The sequence below is a fragment of the Pimephales promelas genome, chromosome 4 (assembly GCF_988280905.1).
Source record: "Pimephales promelas chromosome 4, fPimPro1.hap1.1, whole genome shotgun sequence".
In the NCBI taxonomy this organism is placed as follows: domain Eukaryota; kingdom Metazoa; phylum Chordata; class Actinopteri; order Cypriniformes; family Leuciscidae; genus Pimephales; species Pimephales promelas.
Genome location: NC_142772.1, coordinates 37,817,821 through 37,838,300, shown reverse-complemented (window position 1 = coordinate 37,838,300; position 20,480 = coordinate 37,817,821). Strand labels below are relative to the sequence as shown.

The 20,480-nt window shown below is 38.3% G+C and overlaps 1 protein-coding gene across 3 annotated transcripts in view; it reads left to right on the top strand.

Annotated features, from left to right (window-relative positions):
- Positions 1-130: 130 nt before the first annotated feature.
- The window catches only part of atrxl (ATRX chromatin remodeler, like), a 24,031-nt gene continuing 3,681 nt past the window's right edge, over positions 131-20,480 (top strand). For all 3 annotated transcript variants that reach the window (XM_039659935.2, XM_039659934.2, XM_089130450.1), the window contains exons 1-25: positions 131-353; positions 773-891; positions 1,004-1,059; positions 3,774-3,823; positions 3,908-4,029; positions 5,147-5,263; positions 6,743-6,852; positions 7,032-7,099; positions 7,990-8,494; positions 9,033-10,020; positions 10,532-10,595; positions 14,449-14,609; positions 14,861-15,022; positions 15,138-15,210; positions 15,355-15,427; positions 15,520-15,726; positions 16,087-16,210; positions 16,685-16,794; positions 16,881-17,024; positions 18,137-18,314; positions 18,407-18,544; positions 18,702-18,877; positions 18,969-19,086; positions 19,531-19,634; positions 20,118-20,203. In XM_039659935.2, the coding sequence (XP_039515869.2) occupies positions 334-353; positions 773-891; positions 1,004-1,059; positions 3,774-3,823; positions 3,908-4,029; positions 5,147-5,263; positions 6,743-6,852; positions 7,032-7,099; positions 7,990-8,494; positions 9,033-10,020; positions 10,532-10,595; positions 14,449-14,609; positions 14,861-15,022; positions 15,138-15,210; positions 15,355-15,427; positions 15,520-15,726; positions 16,087-16,210; positions 16,685-16,794; positions 16,881-17,024; positions 18,137-18,314; positions 18,407-18,544; positions 18,702-18,877; positions 18,969-19,086; positions 19,531-19,634; positions 20,118-20,203 (4,073 nt within the window). In that variant the 5' untranslated portion in view covers positions 131-333. The remainder of the gene's footprint in view (positions 354-772; positions 892-1,003; positions 1,060-3,773; positions 3,824-3,907; positions 4,030-5,146; positions 5,264-6,742; positions 6,853-7,031; positions 7,100-7,989; positions 8,495-9,032; positions 10,021-10,531; positions 10,596-14,448; positions 14,610-14,860; positions 15,023-15,137; positions 15,211-15,354; positions 15,428-15,519; positions 15,727-16,086; positions 16,211-16,684; positions 16,795-16,880; positions 17,025-18,136; positions 18,315-18,406; positions 18,545-18,701; positions 18,878-18,968; positions 19,087-19,530; positions 19,635-20,117; positions 20,204-20,480) is intronic.

Below are 20,480 nucleotides of genomic sequence, written 5' to 3'. Positions count from 1 at the left end.
AATGTATACTGTTTGCAACTCAAGCTCATTTAAAAATAAAGCTGACATTGACCAGCCTCAGTTGTCTCCACGTGTGGTTATGACGAAATCCTATGAAGTAATTACGCCATCACCTGACGTCAGTCACGGTCACAGCATAGTTTCCGGTGCGCCATTTTAGCCTAGGCTGCATGGCGCAAGTTCCACTGGGAAGATGGCGGGTGAAACTGGCTTTTGGTTAGTTTTTTCTTTTGGACAATTATGAGTTGTATCCTGATAACTGGTAAACGCATCGCTGTTGTTGGTTCTGCTAAAAGCTCGGCGGTATGTTGAACCATTGCGCGTGAGGAAGCGATGTCTACTGAAGTCTTGAGGTAAGGCGCACGACTAACGTTATTTTCTGTTGCATTGCTAACGTGCACACTGTTGTGTTTGTTAATATTCATCGGCAATACATCAATTAAATCCAGTCGCTGTTTGAAATAAATATCTGCTCTTTAATATCCCTTACATAAAGTAATGTTACGTTTTGACTTTGCAGTTTTGCTCTAACGTTATCTGCACCAGGCGAACAAAGAGTCGGTGCTCCACTATTTAAGTCTTATTAAACGTAAACCTCACATATTTCTGTCAGACTGAAGCCTTAGATATGGTTCTTTTTTTAGAAACTCTCTGTGGTTGTGTGTAGTGTGCTTTGGTGTTTATAAAGGGCTATTCGGTGTATTTAATGTTTCATGAGAGATTCAAGCGGGAGGCAGTTGCCATGGAGATGAGCTGTGTCTTGTCTTTGCAGACCCAGGCCGGTGGCCGGTGGAGGAAGTAAGTTAGGTGAGCTGATTGGGAAGCTCCATGAGTACCTGTCGGCATCTACAGATGACAAAAATGAACCTACTTTACCTGGACACTGGAATGGTGAGTACAGTAGGGAAAATATTGATCATTACAGTCACAACAGAATCAGAACTAAAAACAAACTCATTAATGGAGTATTTATAGTTAATTTTCTATCATATCTTGTTGACAGGAACTACGGCCAAAGAATACCTGGAGCAGCAGGCTCTTGTCCAGAGCACAGAGGAGGTAGACTGTTTCTAGAGTGCTGCAGGGATGAGATGATCTTCACAAATGAAAACAACTTGCATACCTAAATACAAATCTATCAGAAAGTTAAAGTTATGCTATAAACAAACTTCAAGGGTTAGTTCACCCAAATATGAAAATTATGTCATAAATTATTCACCCTCATGTCGTTCCAAGCCTGTAAGACCTCCGTTCATCTTTGGAACAGTTTAAAATATTTTAGATTTAGTCTGAGAGCTTTCTGTCCCTCCATTGAAAATGTATGTACGATATACTGTCAAGGACATAAGACATAATCAAAGTAGTCCATGTGACATCAGTGGGTTAGTTAGAATTTTGAACACCATGTGGATTAGTTAGAATTTTTTAAAGCATTGAAAATAAATTTTGGTCCAAAAACTTATTTTGGGTGAACTAACCCATTCATCACAGTCGCATGACTTTAACGTCACTACCACTAAGCTTCAGATGACTTTTCCATCTTTAAAGGTGCCATATGTAATAATTGAGGTAACAATATCCAAAAAATGAGCTACACGCATCAAAAGAATGAGAAGAAATAAATGATGTCATTAAAAAACTGTCAAGTTATAGTGCTGCCGAGATATTAACCTGAATTATCATGCTAAATTACTAGCCCCGGCCCGGCAGGTGTCGTAATACCAGTTCCGGCCATGGGAGGCGGTATGCGGACGGGCAACATTAGCACCAGCCAAACTGCAATACACGAGTGAGTCGCGCTCGTGCCGGCTTGTGTGTACTTGAACCTGATGTCAGTCGTGTGGAAATACAGCCCATGACTACATTTCAGTTCAGGGAAGAGTTCAAAAAATCATTGGTCGACATTATGCATGAGGAATACATTTTGGTAAGTTGTAGCATACGGTATCTTTCAACGAGTTCATGTCCTTTTTCCATTAGCTAGTAGAGACGATCGGTTCACGTGTGCTAGGGATCTGTGGTGTAACATGTACAAGCGCCAAAACGGTATTTATTCTTTGAATTGCGTAATAAAATTGACAGAATCTGAGAGCTTAACTAACCTGCTTGCTAAGTGTCAATTGCGTGCGTCTCACAGTGAATTCACGGCGCTAGCTTGATCAACATCAGCGAATGCTGTCTGTCAAATTAATTCACTAACAATAAAAGTGTAATATGAACAAAACGAATACCATAATCTTCAAATAATTGCCCAAGCTTTTATTTTCCCATATCGTCGAAATGCACCAGCGTGTTTTTGAGACAGGCGTCTATGAGGCGGTCCTCATCATTTAGTGTTGAGATGTTGTTCATTGAGTCTCTGATCTCTAAAAATCTCCAAATGCTCCATGTGTAACTGCGGTCTTCCAACCTTTTACTATCATGTCAAATGATTTGAATAACATGCGTGATGGTAGGAGCACAAGTCATTTTCTGGAGGTATACTGCCCCCATCTGTTATGGAATATGGAGTAAGATTTGATTTATTATGTTAGATGGCACCTTTAAAAAAATTAAAAATTAATAAAATCTGGAATTTTTTCAAATTTACAATTTGGAAAGTTTGATTTAGTATAGTTTGCTAGAGCATGAGTTTAAAGACCATGATCCTGTAGAAGTGGACTACATTACTGTTTGCCATGATGACGTTTAATGCCCCTGACAATCTAATTTGATTTAGCCAAAGGTTAGAAACCGCCTTTTTCAAGACACGTAAAAACTTAAAGTGGGTTCTTGGTGATGTATTTTATGTAGTAGAAAAAATATCTTAAAGGGTTAGTTCACCCAAAAATGAAAATTCTGTCAGTATTTACTCACCCTCATGTTGTTCCAACCCCGTAAGACCTTCGTTCATCTTCGGAACACAAATTAAGATATTTAGGATATTAAAATCGCTCCTGCATACAGTCCATAGGCTTCTTGAGGGACTGGCTCTTGCTGTCCTCGAAAAGTAATTGAAGACATCGTTAAAATAGTCCAAGTGACTACAGGGGCTCAATCTTAAGTTTATCAAACGACGAGAACACTTTTGTGCGCAAAAAAACAACAAAAATAACGACTTTATTTCAACTATTCACTTCCTTCTCCATAAGCCTATAGTCCGTTAACGTAGTGTGATTGCGTAGAGCTACGTCACACGTAGGCTCACTATTGGTCGACGCTGGTCATGTGTGTGTGATGCGTGTGACGTACAATAACAGAAGCTTACGCTATTAAACTAGTTAGCTGACTCGCGCAGAGGGAGAAATAAACGAATAGTTGAAATAAAGTCGTTATTTTTGTTGTTTTTTTGCGCACAAAAGTGTTCTCGTCGTTTGATAAACTTAAGATTGAGCCCCTGTAGTCACTTGGACTATTTTAACGATGTCTTTTATGACTTTTCGGGGACGGCAAGAGCCAGTCCCTCAAGAAGCCTATGGACTGTATGCAGGAGCGATTTTAATATCTTAAATATCTTAATTCGTTTTCCGAAGATGAACGAAGGTCTTACGGGGTTGGAACAACATGAGGGTGAGTAAATACTGACAGAATTTTCATTTTTGGGTGAACTAACCCTTTAAGCTTGTAATAACCACAGATGTTATTTGAGGCATTCAAACAAAAACCCATTGACTTTGGGATGATGGAACAAAAAGTTTAAAAGTTTTAGGTCCTGTGGCACTCTATTGTATAGATTAACATTGTAATTTAAGTTGGCTGAACTTGATTTTCATTAAAAATGGTTTTCATTTCAGCCCAGTGGTCCCTCAGAAGTGGGAATGTTGTCGTCGGCTCGTTCAAGAAGGTTTGTCAATAAAGGATGAACCGCATCTGGACACCCTTTGTGCTCTGACTTAGTGAACTCATTTGTGAACTGTTATTCTTACAGGAAACCGGCTGTTGTCACCAAACACAGCGGGATGAACGAGTCAGACGTTTCGTCTGAGAGTGGAACAGAGGATGTGATGTCTGTCCACTCCAACGACCATGACACTAACTTTCTACCCAAAGGTGCTACTCCTATTCTCGTATTCACTTGGCTGATTCAGATGATCATGCCTGTGTGATATATTTTATGTTATGGTTTCTGTTATTGAATACATTAGGATATTTCAAGTAGGGATGGCGAAAACTAAAAATGTTCTTGACCGACCACCAAGCCTTATTAGCCGATTGAAATCGGTTTACCGATTAGTTTAAAATATGCTACGCTATTTGAAATAACAGCCATTTCGAGCTGCACCTGCAATTTTACAACTCTGTCACATATCTCTGCCGCTCTGCCTCCCGCTCACACACACTATAATAGTCTCTGAGCGCTGTTTGTCACATTTCCTACCAGCTAGCATAGATGACACGGTAGGTTGGCTTTGGCTACCTTTCTTACCTGAAGAGGCTTGCAGGTGTTGCGTTTTTGGGTGATACATCATAGATGATGTGCTACTACTGTATTTAAGCACTGTATTGCAACTTACATCTGTGTCATTCTTTTTGGTGAAATGGTCCCACACACTACTTTTCTTTGCACGCTTCATCCTGTCATCTGCCCTGGCTCTAACCTCGAGTGTTTTAGCCTTTACTTTTCGCAAACCTTGTGAGCGCACAAACCCAAACGCTGCGTTCTCGCGCCAAATGTTTTTATTGGTTTATTAAAGCACTACTACTATGTAACTTTTTCAACTAATATTTTTTCAAAACCCTGGAGATGGTACATTGACTTACCATACTTGCCATAGCCTGACAGTGTCGTATCGCTTTTACTGGCACTATGTAACTTCGAGGTGCGGGTAGGAACCCGAGCACGAAAAGAACTACGAAATTTGATTGCTTAAACTTGAGCTACGCGATCTTTTGACGTCTGAAAAAAATAAAGCCCATGAAACTATATTCACATGACATGCTGAAATATATGCCAATGTACCTGCGATGAAGCCATTTCACACGCAATGCTGGTAGTCTGCCCAAGATGTGAACTTTTTTCATCTGCAGAGTTCGTGTTTTTTTTTTAAACCAACTACAGACAACTTTGATCGGTTAACGTTGATACGGTCAACCATTGGTCAAACTGTCATCGGATTAACATCCCTAATTTCAAGTTGTCTTTGTTCCCCTTTATTATCTGACACAGGAACGGCGTTTGTGCTGCCAGAGCCGGTCTTTAATGAAGCTCGTGATGATTTCCGTGGTCCAGAATTCCGCAATAGACGTGTTTACAAGCAGCACAGAGATGGTGACAGACGCAGAGGTAAGAGAGAGGCACAATGTTAAGCTTTAAATAGGGCTGGTCGATATATATTCTGGTGACAATGTAAAGTGTATAGAGATTTTGCTGTATCATGTATATTGTGGTGCATTAATATATCTACACTGCAAAGGACTGCTTGAAGTTATTGACTTGTTAGATAAATAAAGACATTTTTAAAACAAAGCATGGGTCATGCTTAATGTTAAAAAGATTTTAAGTGTAATAAGCTGCATAAAAACTTAAAGGGTTAGTTCACCCAAAAATGAAAATTAAGTCATTAATTACTCACCCCCATGCTGTACCAACCCCGTAAGACCTTCGTTCGTCTTCGGAACACAAATGAAGATATTTTTGATTAAATTTGAGAGCTGTATAACTACCACATTGGCTCCTAAGGGACTGCCTCTTGACGGCCCAAAAAGTCAATGAAGAAAATGTTTAAATATCCCAAGTGACTACCGTGGCTCAACTATATGTTTATCAAGCGACGCGAATACTTTTTGTGCGAAAAAACAAACAAAAATAACGAGTTTATTCGACTATTTCTTTTCTTCCTTGTAGGCCAGAACGAGACTTCCTTATAGATTTCCACGACGCATGCGCGAGATTTGCGATCTGCTCACACCAGCTTCACTACTTCAGATCGCAAATCTCGCGCATGCGTCGTGGAAATCTATAAGGAAGTCTCGTTCTGGCCTACAAGGAAGAAAAGAAATAGTCGAATAAACTCGTTATTTTTGTTTGTTTTTTCACACAAAAAGTATTCGCGTCGCTTGATAAACATATAGTTGAGCCACGGTAGTCACTTGGGATATTTAAACATTTTCTTCATTGACTTTCTGGGCCGTCAAGAGGCAGTCCTTTAGGAGCCAATGTGGTAGTTATACAGCTCTCAAATTTAATCAAAAATATCTTCATTTGTGTTCCGAAGACGAACGAAGGTCTTACGGGGTTGGTACAGCATGGGGGTGAGTAATTAATGACTTAATTTTCATTTTTGGGTGAACTAACCCTTTAACAAAATAATGCTGTACTTGTGCTGTCTGGCACCTGAAGCTGGAGCAAGTGCACAAAAAGCCTCCACTCTGAAAGCATGCTATCTTGAATTCAGTTCTTTCACAGCTTATTGCATTTCATTGATGCAAATTAAATAACAGCACAATTTTGGTGAGAATTCACATAAATATGGTGCGTTGTCTCTTAATAGATGTCAGTACATTAGAATTATGCACAGCAGCGTAATATACCTGCTTCTTCCTGTGTCCTTAATGTTAATCAAACAACAAAAGACAGAGAAAATCAATCACTGTTCTTTAGTGAATAACTTAAGTGGCTTTAATATGGGTTAAATGTGTATTTTTCATACACTGGAGACTGAAATGTTTTATTTTGTTTATTCAATTTCTGTAGTATTTCCTACTGTACTGTGTGTGTCAGGCTATGAGGGTAAACTCTTCTAGTTTTTTGTTTGTGTGTTAGGAGGATATGAGCTGGAGAGGGTAAACTGCACTGCGTGCGGTCAGCAGGTGAATCATTTCCAACGTGACTCAGTCTACAGGCACCCTATGCTTAAAGTGCTAATCTGTAAGGTATGTAAATGTGAAACTCTGCAGGAATATGTGTAATGTTCGTTTATGCATATGAAAGTAAACAGGAGAGTCTTAAAATCAACACTTCTTTCTCAAACCTGCATTGTTTTTTGAGCATGTTTGACAACTAGTGAAACTCTAGTGCAGAGTTTCATAAGAATCTGTTTGCTTTTTTGTAGAGTTGCTTTAAATATTATATGAGTGATGACATCAGCAAAGATTCGGAGGGGATGGACGAGCAATGCAGGTACGTGAGTGTGTTTAAAAGAGTGTTTTGTATAAAAGTCTAGCTTTTTTTGTCACTTGTCTAGAGAGAATTTTATATCGCAGATAAGGATCATATTTGTCATGATTAACTATTAAGTGGGGGTGAATATCTCCTGTATATTTATAAAATGATGATATATATTTAGAATTTAAGAAAATGCTGCTTGTTTTTGCAGATCATCATTTTTTTCGGATTTAAAACCTCATAAATTCAATTAAATACTCTAAATACCGCAATAAATGTATTGGTGGATATTTTCCTCCCCCCTATTTAAACAAACATTCTTTAAAAATAAAATGGCATGAAAATAGCAAAAACAAAGTTGTTTTTGTTGTTGTTGCTTTTTATCATTTTGGGGTGGACTGACCCAGACAGTAATGTAGTGTTGCTTCATACGATCTTCTTACTGTTACACTGAAATGGTTCAGTCTAGTTCACTAACCGTTTTCGTTATCATATTATACATTCACCTATGTTGACATTGTTGATTGTGAAAGATGCATGAATAGTTAGTGAAATACCTAATGTTAGATAACACCACAAATGTAACGTTATCATGGTACGAGCATGGAGCATTAGTCTAACGGTAAGCTGATAAAAGTAGCCTATAACTGTAACGTTGCAGTGGGAGTTTACATGAGCTTCCAGCATGTTGTGTGATGCTTTCTCCGGTGTGTTGAAAGTCTCAGTGTGGCCGGCGTGTACCATGAGTGCCTGCTCTTGTGTTCAGATTGGTTGCAATCTGAAACATCACCGCTAGAGGCCGCTAAAAAATACATATAGCACCTTTAATAGATAGGGTTTGCAGTTGATGTATTCACTTATTTTTAGGTTTGTAAAACAACTGCTCTAAATCCCTGTTCATTCAGGTGGTGTGCAGAGGGAGGCAGTCTGATTGGCTGTGATTACTGCAGCAACGCCTTCTGTAAGAAATGTGTCCTGCGTAACCTGGGAAGGAAGGAGCTGTCCACCATTCTGGAGGAGGAGAGGAAGTGGTACTGTTATGTGTGCAGTCCCGAGCCACTGGTGGAGCTGGTGTTGTCCTGTGACTCTGTTCTAGAGAGCTTGGAGCAGGCTCAAAAACGAGTCTCCCGTACCGACCCAAACTCGGTCAGGGGGAGGGCGAACAAGGGCGGTCGTGGTGCATCCTATCTGATGGGGGCTGGAGGTGGAATGGTGCCCTCTGTAGGCCTTTATCAGCGAATGCAGCGGTTTGTAGATGTCACAACATCTTTGAGTCATTCCTTCAAGGCAGTTGTTCAAAGTGAAAGAGAGGAGGATGGAAACCAAGAAGAGAAGGTAGAGAGAATTGGACAGTTACGGATGTTCCGCGCTGTACTGGATGATCTGCATGCTGCCAACAGTGCATTACAGGTAAGAGAAGTTACCAGTTTTTACCAATTTTACCAAAACTAAGAAGAATGCTTTAACAAACCATACAATTTTGATTAGGGATGCACAGATAACCCAGTAATTATTATTTCCATGTTAAGACTGATGGTGATACTGGTCTTATTTAAAAACAAACAAAAAAAACACAACCTAAAATCAATAATTTTAAAATTCTAGTGTAAGTTGAATTTAGACGTCCCAATGTTAAACTATGGCAGATATAACATTTGATCAAAGATACAGTAAAAAAAAAACTATATTTTGAAATATTATTACAATTTAAAATAACTTTAATTTAAATGTAAATTATTCCTGTGATGACGATGCTGAATTTGCAGTCATTTCTCCAGTCTTCGGTGTCACTAAATTCATTCTAATATGCTAATTTGTTGCTCAAGAAACTTTTCTTATCAATGTTTAGAACAGTTGTTGATTCTAAATATATTTGTGGAAACCATAATACTTTTTTGCAGTTTGTTCATATGAAGGTATTACAACAACATCTAACTTGTAATTGCAGGAAGCCCTGGACCACGAGCTGACTGGGCCCAAACGTGCCAATAGAGTTGCTTTAGATAATAAATCAAAAGGGAAGCGTAGACCGAAGAAGGCCATGTCATCACGGAGCCCTGGACTCACTAAAGAGCTGGTGGTCAAACTTACTCCCGTACCAGTCAGCCCACAGCCCATCAGCAGCACTTTTCCTTCTGTTCATCCATCACCTGACAGACAAAACATGAACATTGGAGTGACTGATGGAACACTGGAAGAAAGTGGAGCAAAGGTGGAGATGGAGAAAGGGATGGACATGGAGGGAATGACTGAGAGAGATCGACACGTGGAGAATTATTGTGGTAATAATGAAGAGAAAGGGGAGGTGGAGGAGGAAGAGGAGGAAGAGGAAGAAGAAGAGGAGGAGGAGGAGGAAGATCAAACTGACCCAAAAAGTTTGTCTTTATCAGAGGAGAATAAACGTTCTCCACGTGTAAAAACCACACCGCGCCGTCGGCGGACAAACACAAACCCCTCTGCCGAGCATGCTGGTTTAGCTGAGGATGACTCAGATTCTGATGAGGTGCCTGAAGTGCTGCTCCAGACCGCTGCTGCCATGGCTAATAGTGAGGAAGAGGGTTTGGTAGGTAGCAGTTGGGATGGGGAGGAGGTAAACCAGCAAGTCAGAAAGCAGCGACTCTTTGGGCTGGTAAAAACCACACCTCCCGACAGAGGCTCTCGTAAGCGGAATCTCAAGGAGAGGTCTTCATCGTCCTCGTCATCCTCTTCTGCTTCTTCAAGGAGGGGCTCCCAAGACCAGGGGTCTGCAGTCAGAATGACCAGAGGAAGAGCCCACAAAGTTGCTAGGATGACAGGGCAGAGTGGGAGTTCATCAAGTGAGGTGGGAGGACAGGAACTGGAGAGTGGTCCGAGCAGCGACTCCGACGACCAGAGGATCAAACCGCTGACAGAGGGCGTCACGTTGCTGGGCTCTGGAAATTTCCAGCAGTCTTCCGGTAAGTTTGTGTGTGGGTGCAAAAAGCCAATATTTGCTTTCTACATTATTACCAGGGACATGTTTTTCTTAAAGGGATAGTTCACCCAAAAATGAAAATTCTGTCAGTATTTACTCACCCTCAAGTTGTTCCAAACCTCTATGTGTTTATTTGTTCTGCTGAACACAAAGCAAGATATTTGGAAGAGTGTTTTAATCAAACAGATCTCATTCCCCATTGACCTCCATAGTAGGAAAAAATACATACTATGGTAGTCAATGGGGAATGAGATCTGTTTGATTAAAACATTCTTCCAAATATCTTCTTTTGTGTTCAGCAGAACAAATAAACACATAGAGGTTTGGAACAACTTGAGGGTGAGTAAATACTGACAGAATTTTCGTTTTTGGGTGAACTATCCCTTTATGAAAAACAAAATGTAAATCTAAAAATGTTTGAAATCTGAATGTAAAAAAGCCCCTATGTTTCAGAAGCGAAATTTAGTTTGAATTCCTTTTCTGTCTATCTCTAGGTGATGAGATGGACATCCAGCCAGGTCCGTCTTTGTCTGTGGAGGACGATGATTTAGAAAATAGGTACGATTCTGACTACACCAGGGCCACACACACTTTCCCGGCACAGGCCTTCTCCACTGGACTCCAACTGTCCCAAACCCACTACAGCGAGAGCATCGATCCAAATCCCATTTAAAAACATGCAAGCGTCCCCTCCATCCACATGCACGGCCGCTAGACAGTGCTTTTGAACATGTCTCTCACCCAAACACGCTTTTTTTGCCCGATCAACACTGTCCGATTTTTATTTCCCCACAGTTTCTTCCACACGCAGTAGAGAGAATCTGTAGCCGTAGGCACACACTGCCCATCAGTGGGGAAGCTCTGAGCCTGCACTGTCTAACGGAAGTCAGTGAATCATCTCCGGAGACGCTCCTGTGTTTGAATTTGACTTCACTGACACAGACCATTGCATGTGTTTAGCAGAACTCCTGAAAGACACACTGTCCTCTTTACTGTCTGTGCTGCTAATAAAGCTTTAAAGAGGGTAGAAAGACTCTAAACTGCTTTGCTCGGATCTGATGGATCCTGTGTTCAGTAAGACAGACAACTTCTTGTGTGTGTTTGTGTTTTAGGGCTCAGCTTCCCGGTTCTCATGCTGTAATGTTTTCGGTCAGTCAAAACAAAGGCTGTGTGGTTTGCTAACGGTAGGTGTTAGTTTCATATAACACTTTTGTTGTTGTAAAATGACAGTAAAATGTCATTATTGGTGGAATTCAAGTGAACACGTTTCTTAGGCAGAGTGAAAGGCAGTCGTACAGTATTAGCATTTATGTTAAACGCGGTTGTGTTTGTTCTTTTTCAGGAGATTAATCCTGCGACAGACAACTGCAATTTTCTACCTTTAGGAGCTTAAACTGAAGATTTGTTTATGCTTTTGTCTGAACTGCTTTTGTTAAATAAGTTAATGTTTTTTACAGAGAGTTACTTGCGCATTTTTTTTTTTTTTATTGGCCCAGAATTTATGTCCTCGTAAATTCGTGAGAAGGTCAAAAGGTTATACTGTTAAGTTTATGGATTGTTCATTTTAGCAGAAGTTGATGGATGTTAGGGATTGGAAATTTGAGGGAACAGAAAACTTGACTCCAGCATGTAAAAGATTTTGAGTTGGTGGTTTAAATGGTAGTTTAGATCGGAGCCATGGCCTGGCAGTTGGTGCTTGCGCTCTAACTCATCGATTAATGGTGCTCGCTCATGCAATGTAAATTTTTAAGCCAGGCTTGTGTTATTTCTCCCTCGTTCCCACCCTTTTTTGATATTTATATAAATAAAATTGGTTAGAAGGCTGAACCAACCCAAATGTGAAACGATTGCTTTGGTGGACTTGGCTTTAGTTTGCGTTCGAATGTTCACGGGGCAGCAGCAGGTGGCAGTGATGATGCTCTTTCAGGCCCAACATGTAATCTGTAAGCTTGTGTGTAGTCAGTCGCTAAAAGCAGCACGCGATTGAGTGTAGTCTTCACTCTCACTGAGTGGTTTCTGTGTGTTATTTGCATGGTTCTTATGGAGAGGCAATAAAATCTTATTTATTCTTTCTCTTGTTCTCTGTTTCTTCCCCGTTTCGTCTCTTTTTCTGTAGCTTAACAGGGTTCCCACGCATCCTGGAAAACCTGGAAAACCTTGAATTTTGTAATGCGATTTTCCAATAATGGAAAAATCATGGGAAATGTACTTAAATTTGTTTACTGTAACCTTTTAATCACACTGGTTCACCTTGTCACTGACAACGTTTTCATAAAATGAAGAAATCCTGGGACCTATCGGGATTTGGAACTGTGGTCAGTTCTCATGTATTCTGGCATGAATGACATCACAGAATCATATCGTTTTGTTTTTTTCGCTTGCCTGTGTATTGTCATGAGCTGGAATACGTCATAGTCTCTGCACACTCATTGTCATTTCTGTTCTCCGCACAGAAATCACTCATTGATATCAACTGACAGTGATACCATACATATTTCAACACATTATTATTACTATTGTAATTTCCCAAAGCATAGTTACTTAATCAGGTTAATTCGACTGGACAGTTAGAATCTTCCGGAGATGACTTTTGTCACTCAAATGAAAGGCTAGTTCACACATTAGCTGTGCATTTTGAACCATGCCAATAACCAATGGCTGCATTACAAACTTTAAACTATTCATAAAAATATTTGTTTTAACATGGTTATTTCTTTTTCTTAACAAAATATAATTAGTAATTTCTGAAGATTCTTCTCGCAAAATTATAGCAAAGCGGAATCTGTGGCATGCAGTCAATTATTACCATGGAAAACTAGCTTGACTCGTCTCCATAACCATTGAACATAACATGTTTAGCATGACTCTGGTGCTATCAAATCAGAATGACCAAATTCTGATTAATATATCCTGTGTTTGTGTTAAAGGGTTAGTTCACCCAAAATTAAAAATTCTGTCAGTATTTACTCACCCTCATGTTGTTCCAACCCTTTATGTGTTTATTTGTTCTGCTGAACACAAAGGAAGATATTTGGAAGAATGTTTTAATCAAATAGATCTCATTCCCCATTGACTACCATAGTATGTATTTTTTCCTGCTATGGTAGTCAATGGGGAATGAGATATGTTTGATTAAAACATTCTTCCAAATATCTTCCTTTGTGTTCAGCAGAACAAAAACACAGAGGTTTGGAACAACAGGAGGGTGAGTAAATCCTGACAGAATTTTCATTTTTGGGTGAACTATCCCTTTAAGTGTTTATTAACTCAGTCAATCAGATTTGAACATTACAGTTCAAATGTCAAACATTTTTACTGGAGAATTCATGTTAAATAAACCTTTTGTATTTCTGTTTTTAAACTCTAAAGCCTACTAGACTTCCATTGTAAGTGCCGTACTACAAAAATGGTTTTGAATTTTTGCAATCTATTGGATGAGTCAACTTTTATTTTCTAAGGCAAACAACAGCAGGCCACAGATGTTGATTAAATATTAGTTGTCCATCACATAAAATGGCTTTGATGAAATGGAAAATAATATCTTGGACCAAGTGGGAACCCTGCCTGACCTTAACTTGCATTAACATGCTTCTGATAATAATCCATTTTTTTCACCCATCTTTTTAAATTTTTTTCTGTTTGTTGTCTTTATTTTTATTGTAGAATCCTCTCACTTTCGTTAAATTTCTAAATCCCTGAGAGCTCAAATATTTATTGCATGCTAATGTCCTTTGTTTGGAAGTATTTATTACTGTTGTTGTTTTATTAAAATGTTTTATACAGAAAAACAGCCTTTTCATTATTTTCATCAGAAAGAAGCATGCATTATTTTGCATCTGAGAAGAGAAAATGTAAATAACTGTGTAAAAACTGTATTGTAGTTGTAATAAAAGTTTATATTCCCAGCCACAACAGCCTCTGTGCTTTTTGTATTATATATATTTTTGTTTTTGGGGATCTTGCATTCAGTCTGTCATATTCAGAGGTTCAGAATGTCTTATCTACATTTCTTGTCTGCCTTTTTACATTTCACTCATAAATTTAAGGATTTTTATACTTGAGAAACTAACACACCACTTTACAGTCCGTTTGATATTTTTCAATGTTCAGTAACCTGTTATTTAAATATTATATTCATGTCTTTTATATTTGCATCCTTTATAATTTAAATGAAAAAAAGAAAAGAATAGAAACTACTTCTGTTCAATTGTTTGTGTAACAAAACATGTAATCCTGCTACTATTTGAGTGCGCTTTTGAGAAATTACAATGAAAGAGGTTGGAGGAAGATGCATTGTTTAATGAATCTGAATCCAATGGTCACCCACCTCACATTTTGTCCCTCTTTTCTCTTCATCCCTTTTCTCTCTCTATTCTCTTTACTGCTTCATCCCATCATTTGTTTTATAAAGAATTGCGAGGCAGATTCTGCTGGCTCAGATCAGAGCTAACCTCTCAGATTCTGAGCTGGACGACAGCTCAGATGAACAATCAGAGAGCACGAGAGGAGAGGATGAGGAGAAGAAGAAGACGAAGAGCAAGAGCGAAGCATCTGAGACCACTGACGAGGAAGGTGAGTGGTGGCCATTACCACTGGTACCATGGGAAACGGACCTCTCGATGTTCATGGGATTTCTGATGAAAACCTAATCAGCATCTGAAACTGATTTAACTTCACATTGTTTTTACGTAGCTTTATAACATTTAAACCTTTTATAATAACTTTTATTAACATATGCAACAGATCCTTCGAATAGTTACAAATATTATTAGACATTATTCTTGTATTTTATTGTTATATGACCAAAAATAGTTTCTCTTCAGACAATGATGGCTCAGAGTCCAGTGAGTCAAAGTCAGGGTCACGCCACCGCCACCGATTGCTGCGACATGGTCTTACCTTATCAGAGGCAGAAGCAAAAAGTCAAAAGCAAGGGGAGAAGAAGAGGAGTAAAAGAGAAGTCCAAGATTTAGGATGCGTTATTGGTGAGTTATACATTATACATTTTTTTTTCTCTTAAAAACTCTTGAAAAGAATGCAATGTTCTGATTGATTGTTCGGACTTGGTGTCATTTCGATTTTTTTCCATTTTAATCCTAGTGAGCAGCAGTGATGAAACAGTTGACTCTGCCCAATATGAAGAACTCAGCCTTTCAGAGTCTGAGGAAATAGGGTAAAGCTCATATCACATTCACCAACTGGAGTCTGCTGTGGACATCAAGCACTTGCATAAAAAAGCACATTTTCAATTAGTGCCTAGCAATATGCCTAAATGTATGCATTGATACATTTTTTCCCTATGTATTCATTTTTTTAGGTCCCAGTCGCCCACTCGTGATGAGAAGCTTCAGAGTGCATCACGCACACCTGACAAGACCACTGCTGCTAATGTGTGTGTTTGTTCCTTCTATATCATAGTTACTGTGACTGTGGATTCCTCAATTATTTATGTATTGTTATTTTTTGGGGGGTGAATATGTAGGATGATGTATCTTCAACTACCGAGGAAAGTTTGAGGAGCACCCCTCGAGGGAGAAGGCAGATCAGACGGCTTCTCGAGGTGGGTCAGCTGGCCCGGGAGACACAGAGCGCTCTGAAAGAAGAGGAAGAGCGCAGGAAGAGATTAGCAGAGAGAGAAAAACAAAGACTGGAACGTGAGAGGAGAGAACGGGAAGAAGCAGACCCAGAGGTGATGAACTGCATGGTGTCATATTATGTTCAATTTTTGTTTTTCAAATTTTGAAATTCATTTACTCTTCCTCATGTCATTCCAGACTTGTTCCAAAAGATGTTGTGGGTTTTTTTTTATTATTATTTTTGTCCATACACTTTTGGCTGAAAATATCTTTAATGTTCCACAAAAGAAAGTCATACAGGTTTTGAATGACATGATGGTGATTCTAAGTCATGATATAATTGTCATTATTGGCTGAACTATTCCTTCAATGTTTTTTTTTTAATGTTCATTATTAATGACATGCTTTTAACCTTAATGATAAATTAGTTTGCTCAATCTGTTCTCATTTTTTTCCCCTCTCACCTACTTTAGGTCATCTTAGTTTCTGAGAGACAGGCCACACCATTGGTCCTTGAGCAAGATGAAGTAACGCAAAAGCCTATGTTGCAAGTGCACACGGGCTTTCTGAATAAACTTAAACCACACCAGCGAGAGGGTGAGAAAATTTGCCTTTGTGCAGTTTTAATACAGTAAGTTGCACGAGGCACATTAGATGATTCACAAAGATATTTGTTTTAATATGGTTATTTATTTATTTTCTTTAATTGTGCCTGTATATTGTAATTATACAGTGAGATATTTGTATGGGCAAAATCCTGCAACATAGATCTGATCTCACCATTATTGAGTCAGTCTATTATTGCATAAAGAGACAGAAGCAGTCGAGACAGCTTAAATCATGGGGTTAACCACTAATATTTGATGTAATGGTTTTAGAAAAATACTAACATAGTCATTTGCGGTGTGGGTCGGGAGTCAATTTGCAGTGGGTCAAATTGCCAGACTATTTTTATGTGTCAAATAATGTTCATTGTATTTTATTTATACTTTTTATGCGTTTCAAATGTATTTAGTGACAGTTTGTGGTGGAGATGGTTCATGTAGTGCATATGTATTTGTGTGCTGTTAGGTGTTCGGTTCATGTGGGACTGCTGTTGTGAGTCTGTTCAGAGTGTGAAGTCGTCTCAAGGCTCCGGCTGTATTCTGGCTCATTGCATGGGTCTGGGCAAGACCTTTCAGGTATGGGGCACCTTAATATTCAAATTTTCTTTGAATCAAATCAGAAAGTGGAAGTTTCACGAAGAGTAACTGTGTGTGTATTTCAGGTCATCGTGTTCCTTCACACAGTGCTGTTATGTAAGGAGTTGCCATTGAAGACGGCTCTCGTGGTGTGTCCTCTCAACACAGTGCTGAACTGGAAGAGTGAGTTTGACCAGTGGCAGAGGGGCTTAAGACCAAACAGACTGAGGGTCGGTAGAATTATTTCACTTCTTGCGTTGATCAATAAAATAACTGTTTTCTATTTTAATGTATTTTAAAATGTAATTTATTCCTGTGATGGCAAAGCTGAATTTTCAGCATCATTAGTCTAGTCTTCAGTGTCACATGATCCTTCAGAAAGAATTTGAATATGTTGATCTGGTTCTCAAGAAACATTTCTTAACAATGTTAAAAACGCTTGTGCTGCTTAATATTTTTGTGGTATGTTTTTTTCTTTTTCTTTGAGGAATACAGAGTTTAAAAGAACAGCATTTGAACGTTGTAACATCGTAATAGTTATTACTGTCACTTTTGATCTTTAATGAATAAAGTAAGTTTATTTAAAAAACAGAATTTTGATCCCAAACTTCTTGAATGGAAGTGTAAATTAGAAAGCTATGTTGCAGAGCTAGCTAACATAGGGCCTTTTTTCAGACCTGAATTTCTCCTTATATGCATTGCATTTATTCATCTTCGTAAACGTTTTTTTTTAATTCTTTGTTTTTAATGTAAAGTTATCATATGTCTTCAGAGGACTTGGAATAAAGGACTCAAGCTATGTTTAGGCTTATTACACTATACATAATGTAACCCTTTTTTTAACCCTAGGTTAATGGACATTGACAGTGCAATAGGGATAAGGCTAACCCAGGGTTACATTAATCCAGGGATAAAATTTAAATTGTCATCATTTACTCACCCTCAAGTTGTTCCAAATTTTTGTGAGTTTTTTTTCTTTTGCTGAACACAAAATATTTTGAAGAATGTTGATAATACAGTTGACGGTAGCCATTGACTTCCATAGTAGGAAAAAAAATACTATGGACGTCAATGAGGTCCATTAAATGTTTGGTTCCCGACATTCTTCAAAATATCTTCTCTCCAAAATATCTTATTTTATGCTCAACAGAAGAAAGAAATTCATACAGGTTTGAAACAACTTGAGGGTGAGTAAATGATGACAGAATGTTCATTTTTGGGTGAACTGTCCCTTTAAGATCACCATCCACTTTTCTGGATGTTTTTTTTTAATCTTGTTTTCTTGCCACACTGACATTTTTCTGATCATATCTGCCTTTTTTCTTGTGTCTGGCTCACACAGGTGGCAGAGCTTGCTACGGTAAAGTCTTTGGCTGTTCGTGTTGAGCTGTTAAATGACTGGTTTGAGAACGGTGGCGTGATAATCATGGGTTATGAGGTTTTTCGTGTTCTGACGAACACCGATAGCGCAAAATACAGCAAACACAAAGAAAGCTTCCGCTCATTTCTACTGGATCCAGGTAAACTCTTTGGAATAATCCATCTTCAAATACTGAGTACAGTTAAAATAGTTTTTTAAAATTATTATTATTTTAAAACCCGCGTGTGTTAGGCCCTGATCTGGTGGTGTGTGATGAGGGTCATGTCCTTAGGAACGCAGACTCCAGCATCTCAAAAGCTATGCGAGCTATACGTACACGTAGGAGAATCATTTTGACGGGAACACCGCTTCAAAACAACCTCACTGAGTGTAATCGCTTTTCATATCCATTTCTATAAATAGCTGCTTGTGAAAAAATACTGTCTAATATAATTTTTTATTTTATTTTGAACTCTTTCAATATTTTTGAGGTTGTCTGACTTTAAAGGCAAAGTGTGTAATTTTTTTTTTTTGTTTATTGTTCTAGATCACTGCATGGTAAACTTCATTAAGGAGAACCTGCTGGGTTCTCTAAAGGAGTTCCGAAACCGTTTTATTAATCCAATACAAAACGGCCAGTGCGCAGACTCCACCCCTGCTGATGTCAGACTGATGAAGAATAGATCGCACGTCCTCCATCAAATGATGACAGGATTCATACAGGTGATGAAGAGAGAGAGCGAGAATAGAGCTAGAGGCTGTGAAAAAAAAAGGCTAAATGTTTTGTATTTGATGATTTGTGTTTGTGTTGCAGAGGCGGGACTACTCAGTTTTGAGGTCTTGTTTGCCGCCCAAGCGCGAGTATGTGCTGTCAGTCAGGATGACACCTCTGCAGTGTCAGTTATACAAACACTATCTGCAAACCTACAAAGGTAAGAGTCTCAAAAGCACACACTAGAGCCAGACTAATACTGTAACCGTAGAAAAGTGTCAACCTGTAGAGATTAACCTAATATTTTGTTTTCATGGTATGGCTCATATTGAAATTAAGCTTATTTTTCTCTAATACATTTGAAATGCTTAATTTAAGTATCATTGCATTATAATGTACAAACATGTATATTTTGAGATTAAACACTGTTAAATTGTGTTGTATAAATGAATTTTAAGTTTAAATATCTAAATGCAAAAATTTAAGAAAAGAATTAGCATGCACAATTAAATATTGCCTAATAATTGCTAAATGGTGATGTGATGCACACGTTTTCGATTTTAATTTCGAACATTGCATTCATTTTGTCATCTAATTCTAACAAGCACTCTGCACTAACAAATTGATAGTATGCAAATGATCACAACCAGTGTCTTTATTTTAGGGAAAGGAGCAGGTGTGAACAGTTTGTTTCAGGATCTTCATGTTCTGAGTTTGATTTGGACTCATCCCTGGTGTCTTAAACTTGCTCAGCTGTGCAGGAATAAGGTAAACATTTACTCATCCAGATACGCTACTGTTCAAAAGTTTGGGGCCAGTAAGATTTTTTTTAAAGATATTATTGCTTTTATTCAGCAAGGTTTCATAAAATTGATCAAAAGACAGTAAAGACTTACATTTTTTTTTTTAAATTGTATTTCAAATAAATTCTGTTCTGTTGAACTTTCAAATGTTAGGCAGCACAAGTGATTTCAACATTTACAATAAAAAGAAAAGTTTCTTGAGCAGCAAATCAGCATATTAGAATGATTTCTGAAGGATCATGGGACACTGAAGACTGGAGTAACGATGCTGAAATGTAAATGACATTTCAAAATCTATTCAAATAGAAAACTTATTTGAAATAATCATATTTATTTATTGAATGTTACTGTTTTTACTGTCGTTTTGATCAAATAAATGTAGGATTGGTGAGAATAAGAGGCTTTCAAAAAAACATTTTCTTTCAAAAAACATTTCTGTGTGTTGCAGGGAAAAGTGCAAGAGCCTGCTCCCGTCTTCACAGGGCTGGATGCAGGTTTGGAGAGAGATTCTGTACAGCCAAATGGCTCTGAAAGGTATGTGGTGTCTTATCAGATTTCAGTCTTTTCTATACCAATAATGTTTCTTATGCTTTTGTAAAATATCACACATCAATGCTAGAGTGACTTTGAATAGAAAAGTAATTTGAGAACAGTTTGTTTTGGAAACTATTGGTAAATGAAAGACTACTTGAAAATGAAAGACTACCAGTTGCAAGACTACTTGCTATTTGAATGACACAATCACAACCAGCCAGAACATATTTTATTTGTAATACACAGTTATGTATGGGACCTGCTAGAAGACCAGGTT